The 13,768-nt window shown below is 26.0% G+C and overlaps 5 protein-coding genes across 5 annotated transcripts, besides 18 other annotated features; 4 read left to right on the forward strand and 1 right to left on the reverse strand.

The window, feature by feature from the left end:
* Positions 1 to 79: 79 nt before the first annotated feature.
* TA08305 (uncharacterized protein) lies at positions 80 to 826 on the forward strand (the record flags this gene model as incomplete). The annotated part of the gene is made up of 1 exon (XM_947984.1): positions 80 to 826. One exon carries the CDS (start codon positions 80 to 82, stop codon positions 824 to 826), a length of 747 nt encoding a protein of 248 aa, XP_953077.1.
* Positions 341 to 409: a sequence feature (2 probable transmembrane helices predicted for TA08305 by TMHMM2.0 at aa 88-110 and 139-158).
* Positions 494 to 553: a sequence feature (2 probable transmembrane helices predicted for TA08305 by TMHMM2.0 at aa 88-110 and 139-158).
* Positions 827 to 981: 155 nt separating the features above from the next.
* Positions 982 to 3,300, forward strand: TA08310 (uncharacterized protein; the record flags this gene model as incomplete). Its single annotated transcript, XM_947985.1, has 1 exon — positions 982 to 3,300. The coding sequence occupies one exon, from the start codon at positions 982 to 984 to the stop codon at positions 3,298 to 3,300; it is 2,319 nt and encodes a 772-aa protein (XP_953078.1).
* A 136-nt stretch (positions 3,301 to 3,436) lies between these two features.
* Positions 3,437 to 4,438, reverse strand: TA08315 (uncharacterized protein; the record flags this gene model as incomplete). Its single annotated transcript, XM_947986.1, has 3 exons — positions 3,437 to 3,926; positions 4,031 to 4,206; positions 4,238 to 4,438. 3 exons carry the CDS (start codon positions 4,436 to 4,438, stop codon positions 3,437 to 3,439), a joined length of 867 nt encoding a protein of 288 aa, XP_953079.1.
* A 204-nt stretch (positions 4,439 to 4,642) lies between these two features.
* Positions 4,643 to 7,888, forward strand: TA08320 (uncharacterized protein; the record flags this gene model as incomplete). The annotated part of the gene is made up of 15 exons (XM_947987.1): positions 4,643 to 4,752; positions 4,899 to 5,093; positions 5,211 to 5,427; positions 5,515 to 5,658; positions 5,689 to 5,909; positions 5,939 to 6,045; positions 6,074 to 6,132; positions 6,162 to 6,203; positions 6,235 to 6,442; positions 6,583 to 6,676; positions 6,725 to 6,848; positions 6,958 to 7,077; positions 7,195 to 7,330; positions 7,606 to 7,619; positions 7,694 to 7,888. The coding sequence occupies 15 exons, from the start codon at positions 4,643 to 4,645 to the stop codon at positions 7,886 to 7,888; spliced, it is 1,986 nt and encodes a 661-aa protein (XP_953080.1).
* Positions 7,889 to 9,092: 1,204 nt separating this feature from the next.
* Positions 9,093 to 9,206: a sequence feature (Signal anchor predicted for TA08325 by SignalP 2.0 HMM (Signal peptide probability 0.130, signal anchor probability 0.844) with cleavage site probability 0.077 between residues 38 and 39).
* On the forward strand, positions 9,093 to 13,766 carry TA08325 (uncharacterized protein; the record flags this gene model as incomplete). Its single annotated transcript, XM_947988.1, has 17 exons — positions 9,093 to 9,213; positions 9,244 to 9,370; positions 9,465 to 9,633; positions 9,996 to 10,233; positions 10,275 to 10,379; positions 10,409 to 10,522; positions 10,591 to 10,885; positions 11,017 to 11,345; positions 11,501 to 11,772; positions 11,818 to 11,968; positions 12,028 to 12,521; positions 12,609 to 12,700; positions 12,748 to 12,865; positions 12,898 to 12,998; positions 13,098 to 13,296; positions 13,420 to 13,595; positions 13,625 to 13,766. 17 exons carry the CDS (start codon positions 9,093 to 9,095, stop codon positions 13,764 to 13,766), a joined length of 3,243 nt encoding a protein of 1,080 aa, XP_953081.1.
* Positions 9,147 to 9,206: a sequence feature (12 probable transmembrane helices predicted for TA08325 by TMHMM2.0 at aa 19-38, 48-67, 158-180, 195-217, 238-260, 275-294, 307-329, 339-361, 766-788, 792-814, 1009-1031 and 1057-1079).
* Positions 9,264 to 9,323: a sequence feature (12 probable transmembrane helices predicted for TA08325 by TMHMM2.0 at aa 19-38, 48-67, 158-180, 195-217, 238-260, 275-294, 307-329, 339-361, 766-788, 792-814, 1009-1031 and 1057-1079).
* Positions 10,050 to 10,118: a sequence feature (12 probable transmembrane helices predicted for TA08325 by TMHMM2.0 at aa 19-38, 48-67, 158-180, 195-217, 238-260, 275-294, 307-329, 339-361, 766-788, 792-814, 1009-1031 and 1057-1079).
* Positions 10,161 to 10,229: a sequence feature (12 probable transmembrane helices predicted for TA08325 by TMHMM2.0 at aa 19-38, 48-67, 158-180, 195-217, 238-260, 275-294, 307-329, 339-361, 766-788, 792-814, 1009-1031 and 1057-1079).
* Positions 10,331 to 10,379: a sequence feature (12 probable transmembrane helices predicted for TA08325 by TMHMM2.0 at aa 19-38, 48-67, 158-180, 195-217, 238-260, 275-294, 307-329, 339-361, 766-788, 792-814, 1009-1031 and 1057-1079).
* Positions 10,409 to 10,428: a sequence feature (12 probable transmembrane helices predicted for TA08325 by TMHMM2.0 at aa 19-38, 48-67, 158-180, 195-217, 238-260, 275-294, 307-329, 339-361, 766-788, 792-814, 1009-1031 and 1057-1079).
* Positions 10,471 to 10,522: a sequence feature (12 probable transmembrane helices predicted for TA08325 by TMHMM2.0 at aa 19-38, 48-67, 158-180, 195-217, 238-260, 275-294, 307-329, 339-361, 766-788, 792-814, 1009-1031 and 1057-1079).
* Positions 10,591 to 10,598: a sequence feature (12 probable transmembrane helices predicted for TA08325 by TMHMM2.0 at aa 19-38, 48-67, 158-180, 195-217, 238-260, 275-294, 307-329, 339-361, 766-788, 792-814, 1009-1031 and 1057-1079).
* Positions 10,635 to 10,703: a sequence feature (12 probable transmembrane helices predicted for TA08325 by TMHMM2.0 at aa 19-38, 48-67, 158-180, 195-217, 238-260, 275-294, 307-329, 339-361, 766-788, 792-814, 1009-1031 and 1057-1079).
* Positions 10,731 to 10,799: a sequence feature (12 probable transmembrane helices predicted for TA08325 by TMHMM2.0 at aa 19-38, 48-67, 158-180, 195-217, 238-260, 275-294, 307-329, 339-361, 766-788, 792-814, 1009-1031 and 1057-1079).
* Positions 12,402 to 12,470: a sequence feature (12 probable transmembrane helices predicted for TA08325 by TMHMM2.0 at aa 19-38, 48-67, 158-180, 195-217, 238-260, 275-294, 307-329, 339-361, 766-788, 792-814, 1009-1031 and 1057-1079).
* Positions 12,480 to 12,521: a sequence feature (12 probable transmembrane helices predicted for TA08325 by TMHMM2.0 at aa 19-38, 48-67, 158-180, 195-217, 238-260, 275-294, 307-329, 339-361, 766-788, 792-814, 1009-1031 and 1057-1079).
* Positions 12,609 to 12,635: a sequence feature (12 probable transmembrane helices predicted for TA08325 by TMHMM2.0 at aa 19-38, 48-67, 158-180, 195-217, 238-260, 275-294, 307-329, 339-361, 766-788, 792-814, 1009-1031 and 1057-1079).
* Positions 13,519 to 13,587: a sequence feature (12 probable transmembrane helices predicted for TA08325 by TMHMM2.0 at aa 19-38, 48-67, 158-180, 195-217, 238-260, 275-294, 307-329, 339-361, 766-788, 792-814, 1009-1031 and 1057-1079).
* Positions 13,692 to 13,760: a sequence feature (12 probable transmembrane helices predicted for TA08325 by TMHMM2.0 at aa 19-38, 48-67, 158-180, 195-217, 238-260, 275-294, 307-329, 339-361, 766-788, 792-814, 1009-1031 and 1057-1079).
* Positions 13,767 to 13,768: the final 2 nt, after the last annotated feature.

A 13,768-nucleotide genomic window follows, 5' to 3' on the forward strand; every position in this document is an offset into this window, starting at 1 on the left:
TAGTGTTATAAATGTGTTAATGGGGAAGTAAATGTAATATTTAATATTTAAATATATTTTTCATTAAAATATTTTAAATATGAAAGTAAAATTAGTTGAGAAATTATCTAAGAGATTTGGAACTAGATTATTTTCAACACAACCAATGACAAATGGATTACAAGCTAATGAAGGATTGTATGATAGAACGGCAAGACCGTTAGAAAATTTAGTACTGGATAACACAGTCACAACCTATTCTGAAGGCTTAAAATCATGCCGAATTTTTGATAATCCGAACATTATACGAGTTATTAAAAAAGATAAAGAAGGATTTTTCGATAGATTATACAGGTACAAATTACTTAATTATATATTTATGTTAATGTGGTATAGATATTTGGATATTGGAGGATTACTTACTATTGTAAATAGTAGAAAGGCACATTTATTGAGAGTTCCACCAGAAGGTAGAATAAGTCTCATGCTTTTAACAGAGTTTGAACGTAAACAGGGTATATTCATCAACTTTTTCTTTTCATTCTTACTCACTTATATTTGCTTCTGTTACATTAGGCATAAAATACACATTTATGACCGAAGACCAAGTCCGGATACTCCAATCTATGAATTCACTAATAACCGTACAAGGGACTTTACTTGGCATGGAAGTTTCCCATTCCAATACCCTAAAGGACGTTGTAAAGAGTGCCGTTGGCTTGAACTAGAGTGTAAAAAAAGATGTTATGATGATTTATTAAGACAAGGACATAAATTCATAATACACAATCCAATGCAAATACCAAGAAGAACATTATTACCATCTCCATACCCACCCATTGAATAATATTTTTAATAATCATTTTTAATATTTTAATATTAGTATTTTTTGATTATTTAATAATTTTATACATTAAAATGAATATTAATATGGAATCACATTTTAAATATATTTTTATAAAATGTTAATTTAAAATTTAATTTTCATGTAAAATTTGTTAAATGGCTACTGGACTAAATATACCAAATACTGTAATAAATAATGTTAATAAGGGTGTTGGTTTGGAATTCAGTGATTTAGGGGATAAATCGGAAAAAATTTTTAAAGTGCTAAAAAACTCCAAAGAATCATTTGAAAATTATTTTAATCTCTTTCAACAAAGGAATTTTAATTCTGATTTGGGTGATGTGTTTCCGGATGTTAGAGTTGATAACCTGGACCGTGTATTATCAAGGCTCAAACTGGCTTTAAATTTACTTAACCCTAGTGTAAAAGAAGTTAATAGGGTGTTATCGGAATTTTCAAACTTAACTAAAAAGGTTGATGAAATAAGAGAAATTACACAGAATATTGAATTCTCGGACGATTTTATACGTTTATCCGAGATTGAAAATAGTTTAAATAATAATTATCTAAAACTAAATTCGGTAGAAAAATTGAAATTACATCTTAACCCATTGATTCCAAATGTCGATATTACACCTTCACTCTCCGATAAGGAGAGTTTGGAGGAAATTTCGGCCATAATCACAGCGTCAGAACAGTTGAAAATTTCCAAACAATTTTGCGAAAATTTAAATCAATTCCTTCAAAAAACAGAATCAACAGATTATAAAATAGTAAATGAATCTCTATCATCTATAAATAAGAGTTTTGATCATGTTTGTCAATTATGTTTTGAGGTTTTATGTAAGGAAATGGACCGTATTTCAGTTTTATCCTCTAGACTAAATTGTGATTCCGGAGTCATCAATGAACCACTCATCAATATTCCAAACACACAAGATACTCTTAATATTATATCCATTTTCGAAGATCATGATACCCAATACGCTACTAATCACAATATTAACACTGTAAATACAAATTATGGAAATGATGTAAATCATCCTAACAACACGGACCCTGTAAACAGATTAACTAGTATGAACTCATTAACTAGTATAAACAGATTAAATACTGTGAACAGTTTAAATAGTGTGACTGAACAAAGTTATTCCATGAGACTATTGAAGATAATGATAACAAGTGGAGAGAAATTAGAACAACTTCTTAGTTACTGTATTGAGTTTTTGTCAAATTTATCAAGAAAACGTTACTCAGCTTTATTGCAATATATTAAGCCTAAAAATAGGGACAATAACAGCGTGTACGACGTGTTCATGAACTTACAGCTGGTAATTTCATTGATTAAATCAAGTGTTATTTCACTCTACACCAACTGTGAATTGGATTTATACACTCAAAATCATCAGGACTTTAAAGTATTGACAGCCCAAGAATATATACACAAAGTTACCGAAACACTCATACCACTGCTAGAAAATAAACTAGACACCATCATCACACATGACTCTGTTGTTAGTGAGGATGAGCATATCACTGATGTAACTGAGAATATAACTATTGGGCCTGTAATGGGATTGAATGAGATAGTTGAGTTGTACACAGCAATACAAATTTGTCATTTCTATTATAATAAGATTTCAAACATATTAAAACCCCCATATTTACAAGTTTATAATACAATTTCATCATTTGAAACCTTCAATTCAAGTTCTTTAACTAAAAATACTAGTGTACTCGGTAGTCCTAATGATACTCTTAATGATACTCCTAATGATAGTGTAAATAATGTGGATGGACCTGTATTAATAAGTTTTAATAGATTGTGTAATAATTGGAATGAAATGATAATGTTAAAGTTACAAAAGAGTATAACAATTCCATTATCAAGTCAAGATTTTAAAGGCCATGAGTCTGAAGTTTTAAATACAATTGCTAATTTTCTAAGTGAAATCGTGTCAATTCAACTTGAGTATTCAGTTTCAGATGATTTGGTGACCATTCTTGAAATGACAATTAACCCTGTAATTAACTGGTGTCAAAGGGTTTCCAATTCACTACCCAATGGATATATTTTCTTATTAAACTCTTATTCTACGCTTTTAAGCTCGATTCAATCACCATTGGTTGATAAATCATTTAAATTATTATTGGAAGAGTTGAAGGAATTTGTTATTGAATCTTTAGTAAATGGGATGATTCCCACAATAATCACAGCTCTAGGTGGGAAGTTAATTGAATTAGAATCACACCAAGTTGAATCTAATGACACATTTTTACACAATGTAAAGTCTGTAATATTCACTGATGGGATTTTGGAATTTGTACCATCTGAACAACTAAGTCAACTTGATTCCACTAATTTGAAATCAATATTAAAAAGAATTTATATATACTTGGCAAAAGTCTATCAAACTAATTTAAATGATGATATTTCCAATAAACTCATTACACTCTCCAATACTTATTCTTAATCTCCTATCCTACACTTATATAATATACACATGTATATATACTTATGTATTATACCCACTACTATACGAGTATACACACACAATATACACATGTATATATATACAATTAAATATTATATACAGTTGTATAATATGATTATGTGAGCATTATACTGAATTGTTGTTTATTATTTTCTTTAATATTAGTACCATATTTAACTTCTATGACATTTGATTGTTTAAACCCTTCACAAGTAGTCCATGCATGCACAGTGAAGGGGTTACAATCTTTTTTGAACTTGTAACTTTTATTCTTGTCATAAACTGCTGGATCAGTTTTTAGTATCAAATAATTCCCTGTACGGGGACAAGGAACATTCGACTCTCTTGAAGTTTGGAAGTGAATAACTGCGTTCTCATTCTTACACACTATCTTCATTGACAGAACTTCGTCTGAAACAGGCTCAAATGTTATTATCGGAGGTGAACACTGGTTTTCAAGCTTCGAAAGACTGAAAAGTCTAGACGCATGCATTTGCGTAGTGTTTGGAACTCCCAAAAAATGATACTGAGGAAATATTCCATAATGCCTTGTAGGGTCATCAATATTCACATTCTCAGGTGGACTGCATGATGTACTACTTATTCTACAACATTATAAATAGAAAATTATAAAGAAAAAGCTATTTAGTTAATATTTAGAGTTAAGTGTTTAGTTAAGTATATAATTGAGTTGTAGGAGTGTTGATACCGATTAGAATAGAGTATAAGTTCGTCGAGATCTAATGGTTGTGATAATTTAGTTTGTTCAATGGCTTTAATTCTCTTCTTTCCTTCAAGCCAAATGCCTTCTAAAAGTGTAAACAAGTCATAGGAAAGCTTAAATTGTAAATCCTGACTCAAACCCTCAATACTAACTCCGGAACTCTAAAACTAATATTTAATACATTAACATTACCTTTGTAGATTTAGATTTTGACTTGTCTTTAGCTTTTGGATTCTTATTTTTACCAGATTTCTCTCTATTTTTACTTAAAATTGAGGTTAAATATTCATTAAATTCGTCCTCCCAGGCCCTGGAATTAACTGAGCTTATTTTTGACCATTCAGGATCAACTACCGACTCAATCATATCACAAACATCCTGAAGTCCCTCCATTCAAATTACTCTACACATCTTCACCAAATAACATCATTTATTTGGTCTAATTAAATGAATATTATGAGATTCCAAAGGAATCCCAATACACATTTCATAATTCTCAAATTAAAAAAAAATAATTTATATTTATAATAAATTAATATATGTTAAATTTTAAATAAATGTGTAAAATTGTAATATAATGTTAAAAATTATGAACTGATGAGTTATGTACAAATAATTGGATGGAATGAGTTCATAGTTCCTCCATCATTACAAATATTCTCTGAAGGTTGTTATTTTATTTTTAATTGCGGTGAAAACTCTCAAAGGTATACATATAAAAAACTTTCATTTATTCTACAATCCATTCAATAATTCCTATTCTTCAATCTATTCAATAATTCTTATTTAATTATTATTCTTTTATTATTATTTAATTGTTATTAATTTGGATATATGATTTATATATGATTAGGTTTAGATTATCGAATAAACTTGGTCTTGGTAAAATTCGTTATATATTTTTAACGAATTTAAGTGTTAGTTCCTTTAATGGTTTACCAAGTTTAATATTATCACTTGATGGTTGTAATACTGAACATGTTACAGTTTTCGGTCCTCCTCCAATCAGATCATTACTCACTAATCTTCTAAACACTTTCTTAGAACTGTATTTCCATACACATCTATATATTCTAACACTTATCTATACAACCCTTTACTCTATAACACTTAACTCTATAACTGTCTACTATACAACCCTCTACTACTGCTAATATTAATTTAGAAAAATAAAAGTAACAATAATTGAAGTGGATAATGATAATGAATTATGTAAACTTTTAAAGTGTAATTCATTAACAATTTTCGGGTTTTTACATCCATACAATGACTTGAATAATAAATTTATAATTGAACCTATACACAAAACTTTTGTCGGTTATTTAATAAAATTTGATACTACTCCAGGCACATTTAATCCTAATTCACCACAACTACTCAATGTATCTAATGAACGAAGTTAAGAATTGAAATATTAGAGAATAATTTCCTTTCCTTAATCTATTACATCATATTAATAGTGTTATTAGGTTGTGAAAAGTGATTATGGGAAATTAAAGAGTGGTATTGATTTGATATTGGAAGATGGTACAATTGTAAAATCCTGTGAAGTATGTGATCCACCAATTGATGGAAATGAATTATTAATCCTAACTCATCCAATTAATTTACCAGTAATTTCGATCATAACTCATTTGTTTTAGGAATTTATTACCAATTCTACTCTGTATACTTTTTATCTCATTACAAATTCTATACATAATTCTAATACTATACTTACTAACACTATACTTACTAACAGTAGTATGAGTAGTAATAGTAGTATGAGTAGTAGGAGTAATAGTAAGAATATGAGTACTAACAATAGTATGAGTAGAAGTATTAGTAGTGATAATATGAGTAATAAATTAATATATTGTAATTGGTAAGTTAATAATATGTAAATGTATTTAGTAATTTGGATGAATCCTTTATACCATCAATACCATATTTTCAACGTAATTCCTTACATTATCAATTATTTCCATCAATTTTTCCAAATCTTAAAGAAAAATTTAATGGTCAGTTTTATAGATTATAATATTTTAGGGTCAAGAATTGGTGATGTTGGACCATTAACAAAGTTCATTGTACATCCTCCCAAACAAGTAACTTATTAATTTGATTATTATTTTAGGTTAAAATTGATATATCAGAAATATTACCAACAAATTTTCAAGTAACAAAATTAACAATATTATATTTTTCAGGATCCCATTGATGGGATAGGTGGAGTAGACGGATTAGGTGGAATAGATCCGGTTGAATTAGATTCTGTTGAATTTGATGAATTAGATGGAATAGATTCTGTTGAATTAGATGAATATCCGAAATTATTATTTCTTGGAACTGGTTGTTCAGTTCCATCAGTTTATCGTAATGTTTCATCAATTCTATTACAACTCCATAAAAATTATTGTAAATTTACAATATTTATTGAAGAAAATTTTTTCTTCACATTTTCTTCAAATTATCCAATTATCCAATTATCTAATTATCCATATTAATACTGTATACTTATTAATACTGTATACTTATGTTGATGTATGTAATTTTAGCTATATTAATGGATTGTGGAGAAGGAACATTATTACAAATATATTATATATCAAATTCATTTACTGATTTTATTAATAAATTATTATCAATAAGGTTTCTATATATTAATATTTAATTTATATATTAATATTTTAATTATAGAATAATTTTTATATCACATAATCATGCTGATCATCATTTGGGATTATATCAATTAATATCATTACATAATAAATATAATTCTAATTATTGGAAACCAATTATTATATCAACACAACATATTCAAGTATCCATTTATCCTAATTAATTAATTGTAGTTAATAGTAGTTAGTAGTAGATAGTAGTTATTCTAGTGATAGTAGTTATGGTAGTAGTTGAGTATAAATATTGTATAGTATTGGTTAAAAGAATATGAGAATATAAGTAAATTGAAATATGAATCAATTATATTAACGGAAGAAACTCATATTTATTATACAATTTATAATAAACCACTCAATATAATTTTATTCCCCGTAACACTAATTAACATAACTCAACTCAGTTAATTTAATTTAATTTAACTTAACTCTAATTAACTCTAGTTAACTCTAGTTAACTCAATTCAGTATTAGTTTGAATAATTGTGTTAGGTAGAACATATAATTGATTCATATGGTATAAAGATAATTTATGAAGAATTGGGAAGTTTAGTATATTCTGGTGATACAAGACCATGTGATAATTTGATAAAATGGTCTAAAAATACAAATATTCTAATACATGAAGGTTAATTATTAATCAAATACATTTTTTAGCTACATTTACTGATGAATATATTCAAAATGCCATTAAAACTTTACATACAACAATTTCAGAAGCTATTAATATAGGTAATCTCCAATCTACTTACTCATCTACCTAGTATCCTAATTACTATACTACTTACTATACTACCCTTAGGCTAATGTACTTAACTACTTACCCATATACTCACTCATCTACCTAGTAATCTAATTATTCTATTGGTTATATAATTTTGATTTGTTAATATTTTTGTTTAGGAATTAAATGTAAAGTTGAGAATTTAATTTTAACACATTTTAGTCAACGTTTTCAAATGGTAATAATTCACTTGTTACATTGTTTTAGATTGAAAATGTTAGTGATCTTGAATTTAATCTTATAATTGCAATGGATTTAATGAAAATTCCAATCAAATCATTACAAAAACTTAAAAAACCATTACAAACATTCAATCAAAAATTATATAATATACTAAATAAATATTATATTTACTATATAATTTGTATATTTAGAGGTTTTATTAATGTAAATGAGTCTTAGTGATCTTGATGTACTGAGTCTGTGTATTGATCTTGATGTAGTTGTTTTGTGTATTGTTGATTTTGTTGATGTAATTGTTCCATATTACAGAATTCAATTTTTTTGGATTGAGTTTGAGTTTTAAAGCCTTGAGGATTAATATGAGAAGAAGTTTTCCAACCGTTTTTAAACTTTAAATTCTCATAAGTACTTTTGGTAAGCCAATCAATCAAATTCCAACGCTTCCTTCTATTAAAACGCCTTAACCTATTATAATTCTATTAGAGTATTAATAATGTATTAGAGTATTAAAATTGTATTAAAGTATTAAATTTGTATTAGAGTATTATCTTACGATTTCTCCCAAGGCCTATATTTATTATAAGATAACAAATATCTTGTAAATAACATCAAAATTCATAATATTAGTAAAATTTAGTAAAAATTCATATAAATATATTAAAATTAGTAAAATTAAGAAAATTATGTTAAATTAAGAAAATTATGTTAAATTAAAAGAATTGAATAGGGATTGTAATTTCACAATATATTAATATAACTCAATGTGTAGTGAATAATTGAAATAAAATTTTTATTAAAAAAAATTAATTATAAATAATTAGGAATCAACTTTAAATTTATTTATAATTTAATTCTGTCAATAGTTAATGGAATTCTGACTTCCATTGAGTTATTTAATATTCCTATAATTTACTGTTTAATTAACTTATTTCTAGTAATAAATTTAGTTGAATTTGTTGTTAATATTTTTTAAATTAACGCCTTAATATGCACAAAGATGCATGGTCTTTCTCTTTAGTTATTTCTGAATTATACCTTAACTTCTCTCAATAACTATTGATTACTTTATCCTTCTTATCTTTTAACTAAACTTTTATAAATTTATAACTTTATTTTTCAGTTAATTTTCAAAATTTCTCATTTTAAACCTATTTACTTTGTCTAATTACATTTCATTGCCATTTTTATACTAAAAATTTATATTTATTAAAAATTATATTATGAATTTGTTAAACTAACGATAGAATTCTGAGATTTAAATTTTAATCCAAATGTGTAATACAAAGCACAAGTTATCTTAACTTTTAATACAGTCCGGATCTCACCTTAACTTTAACTACAGCAAATCTTACTGTAATAACATTAAATAAAACTAATTTTACTGTAAATATTTGATGGAAATGTTTTGGAAAAGAATATATTAATGTTTACGAGTTCGAATTATAAATTGAATGATAAATGTGTGACTAAGGGAACACTTGCTACTGTTTTGATCTCGATTTTCTTATCAACACTGTGTCTGACAGTGATTACAGCTTCAGATAGTAAGTTAAAATACATTAATTAAGTCTCAGATGATACTAGACTAGTTGAGATTTTACCTTCACTACTAGGAGGTGTGGTCTTTTTCGGAAGTGTTTACCTCATCAACCTTATCAAATCGCAATTAAGAAAAATTATCAATGAACTTAATCTTAATAGGTTTTATCTTAACTAATATTAACTAATTTTATGTTAATGTTATGTTATTTTGAGTTAATATTACTGTAATATGTGATGGAAATGAATTGTATAGGAGATCATCAGTAAGGAAACCATCTGTTGGTTCAGCATTAGCAGCTCTAGATCGAGAATTACATAGAAAACATAAATACTCACTCAATACAGGAGTTAACAGTATTATCAAACTACATATAACTACTTATTACTACTACTTATATTACTTAAGAGTACTAATTAGAGTGGTTAGACTACTAATATACTACTACTTATAGTACTGTGATAATTGGATTAATAAATGTAATAGCATATAATCGTATAAAGTTATGGTATAGTTATTCGAGATTATCATTGACATGTATGTTGAAGAATGCTGGTGTATCATTAATATTATGGGATATTTTAAAGCTTATTTTATGGTTAATTACACTTACTTATTGGAGAAGAGATTCTTTCACTGAAAAATGGAATTATTCACTCGTACCCAAAATCTTATATCCATTACATTTCTTCAGTATTTCAGCTGTATCCCCTTTATATCACTAGTTATTACACAGTATATAAGTTATTATACACTATCAGTTATTAAGTATATAAGTTAATTTAGTCAACGGCTGAGATATGTTTATTTATATTGGAAGCGAAAGATTCTAAAGATATATTTTATTCACCAATTTTCTGGATTAATTCATTAATTTTACCTCCTCCTGTATTAATTTCAAAATGGCTTTTATTTCCTGATTTATCATATCTACAAGTTTATTGGATACATGGTTTCATTATATGGATCAAACTCTTCAGTATCATCCAATCATATAATTATATTCATTTATATATCTTTACTAGTAATAAATATATTTAAATTAGTAATAATGTTGTATTTTAGTTTGGATAAATAATAGAATAATACAAACAAAAGATGGATCAGAGAAAGCAAAATGTATATTTAGAATATCATTAGGAATATTTTTCATGTCATGTTCATTTGCAGGTTTTATTCTAATTATTCAAATTTTATAGGTTCAATATTTATTATGCAAGGTTGTCATCCATTTGAAGGCAATTCACAATATTCATATTCATTTGCTCAATATTTAAATTATTTCTATCTAGCAATTATTACTTTCTCTACTGGTATATACTATTTTCTACTTACCAATAGACTAACTAATTAAATGACTTTAATTTATATAATTGTGTAGTGGGATATGGTGATATGATACCATTAACAGTAGAGGCTCGTATGTGTGCAATTTGTTATATATTTTGGATGGTTATTTGGGTTCCATTAACAATTAATAGAACACTTGAAATTGTACTTGCAAAAAATATACTCAGTGGACATTTAACTTCATGGTATTCAATACAATCAACATTCTTAATTTTTATACTATTTTTTAGGGCTGGATTAAAGAAATTTGTATTAGTAATTGGTGATGTTGATCCAGCACAATTATCGCAATTCATTTCCAAAATGTATTATACCAAAGATAAATGGTATCATCACACATTCAATCGGATAGTTATTTACATAATTGGATAGTTATTTACATACTTAGTCAATTGGATAGTTATTTACAGTAGTTAGTTATATAATTGGATAGTTATTTGGATTAATTGTAAATTAGTAAGATAATAGTATTAACACCGAATGATATTGAGGTGTATACTACACAAATAAAGCAAGCGGATAATTTATCAATATCATTATGTATAATGAGAGGTGATATTGAGGTAGATGGTCATTTGGGTATTTTGGACATGATTCAGGCAAAATTAGCCACCTCAATATTTATTTTATCTTCTTTTAAAGGATCAGATTTGAGATTAAATGATATGAAAACTATTGTCAGAACTATCGGAATTAAAAAATATGGATGTAGAAGTGAAAATGTCATGGTACAATATTGCTCACCAATTACACATTCCATCTTTCAAAGTCCATTTGGTGTTGAAAGTTAGTCCTCACATACTATACAACTTACTATACAACTTACTATACAACTTACTATACAACTTACTATCCAACTTACTATCCTAATTACTATCCTAATTACTATATAATTACCCATATAATTACTGTATATAATTGGTATTGAATGAATATAATAGTAAGTTTGAATGATTTGAAATTATCATTGGTAACGAAAAGTATAACATGTCCAGGAATAGTAACATTGATAGTAAATTTATCATTGAACCAATATTATAATATTGGAAATACACAAAATAATTATGTTAATAGTAAATCAATTGCACTTTATCAATCTTATTTAAGTGGTGCTGAAAAAAGTGTTTGTTTTCATAAAATACCAAATTCATGTCAAGGAATTCTTTTCGAAGTTTCTATACTTAACTATTACTCAACTTACTACTTAACTATAGTTATTTATTTTGAATTTATTAGTTGTTTAATGAGAATTTATTAGTCATTATGTGATACATTTTTTAATTCGAATGGTGTAATTCTTATTGGTATAATATCAATAGATGATCCTTTAAGTTATAAAATTAATCCTACTGGTACTGAATATTACATTAAAAAAGGTGATACTGGAATCTTCATTCTTGATTTTGATTGTACGTTATTACTACTATCTAATCTAACTATCTATACCAATTTATATATTAATGTATAGCTTGTCCTGATTTATCACAAATGAGTACAAAGAATAGTGCATTAATAAGAAGAAATACGATATTATTAAAATTGATCAAGAATGGTGATTTGGAAATAGATAAAGGAACAGGAAGTGATTTATCTACATTAACATATGATCCTGAAGATAATAGTGAACCAACGGGTGATGAAATTTATAGAATTGAACCAACAATAATAATTCCTAATCCAACTATAAATGAAGAATACGACACCTCATTCTCAATTTTTGTTAAAAATTTAACATACGCAAGAGAAAATGTTTTCAGAAATAAAGATTTACCCATTATCACCATTTTAGGCTTTACTGATTTTGTTATTAAACTTCTATATCATTTCTCTACAATTAATCAATTCAACGTTATTATCGCAGGAAATTCTGTATACCACATATATACACTATATATATTTACATATACATATAGACATTACCCTATTACACATAGTATTATACTAATTACCCTATTACTCATAGTATTATACTAATTACCCTATTACTCATAGTATTATACTAATTACCCTATTACTCATAGTATTATATATATAAATTATATTTTATAGGTTAATAAGATTAATATTGAATTATTAAATCAGTTTAAATCGTTTGTAGCAATTATTGAAGTTGATTTAATGAAATATACAGATATTATAAGGTAATTATTAGATAGCACACACATGATTATTATTAATTTATATATAGTTCTGAATTACATTTATCAACATTTTTTTATATAACACCGAATCCGGTAGATTTGAAATTGGAAAATAATGCTGATTTATCAACAATTGTTGTTTTTAGACAAATTAGAAATTTACTTGTAAGTTCATATTTATCTAATATTTTTCAAAGAAAACTATACGTAAAGTAAATTATCAAGGTATTTGTAATATCTTTGGACTTGTTGAATTACAAAATTTAAATAATGTTACTTTTCTTGATGATTCCAAATGGTATCAAACTCTACATACTCTTAATACATACTTAATTATATACTTAATTATATAGTTAATTATATAGTTAATATTATTGTATAATGAATATTGTGATAGGTCACAATGGAATGTATATAATGAGAGTGTGGATTCATCATTGATATATATAAATTCACAAGAATATGCAATGGGTCAAATAATAAGTGATGAATTATTTTATAATGTTATCATTGGTTCATTTTCATCTAGCGAAAATTATATGTTTTATAATATCATGATGGATCTAATCAGTATACCATCTTCAAGACGTAAAAATGTATTTCCACACATATTTCCATACATAATTCTACGCATATTTACACATATTTACACATATTTACATAGATAATCAAATATTACACAGTTATACAATTATTACATAATTATGTTGTTTGTATAGAGAGGAGTTGAATTGTTTAAATTATCAGATTTAAATTTAAAGCCTGGAAAATATACATTCTCTGGAGTTTTTAATTATGTTTTACAAGAAATGCAATCAATTCTCATTGGATTATTCCGAATGTATTTCATTAATCTATTCAATTATACAAATGCAATTAATCTATTCAATTATTAGTTAATTATTCTATTATTAATTAATTTAGTGGAGTATCAATGGAAAATTATGTAATTTGTTCTCCGGAACCTGATTTTGAACTTCTTGAAAATGACATGGTATTTATCTACTTAATTTACTTTATTAAGTTTATTAATTTATTTGTTAATTTAATGTATAGATTTATTTGATA

Source organism: Theileria annulata, chromosome 4 (genome assembly GCF_000003225.4).
Source record: "Theileria annulata chromosome 4, complete sequence, *** SEQUENCING IN PROGRESS ***".
In the NCBI taxonomy this organism is placed as follows: Eukaryota; Apicomplexa; class Aconoidasida; order Piroplasmida; family Theileriidae; genus Theileria; species Theileria annulata.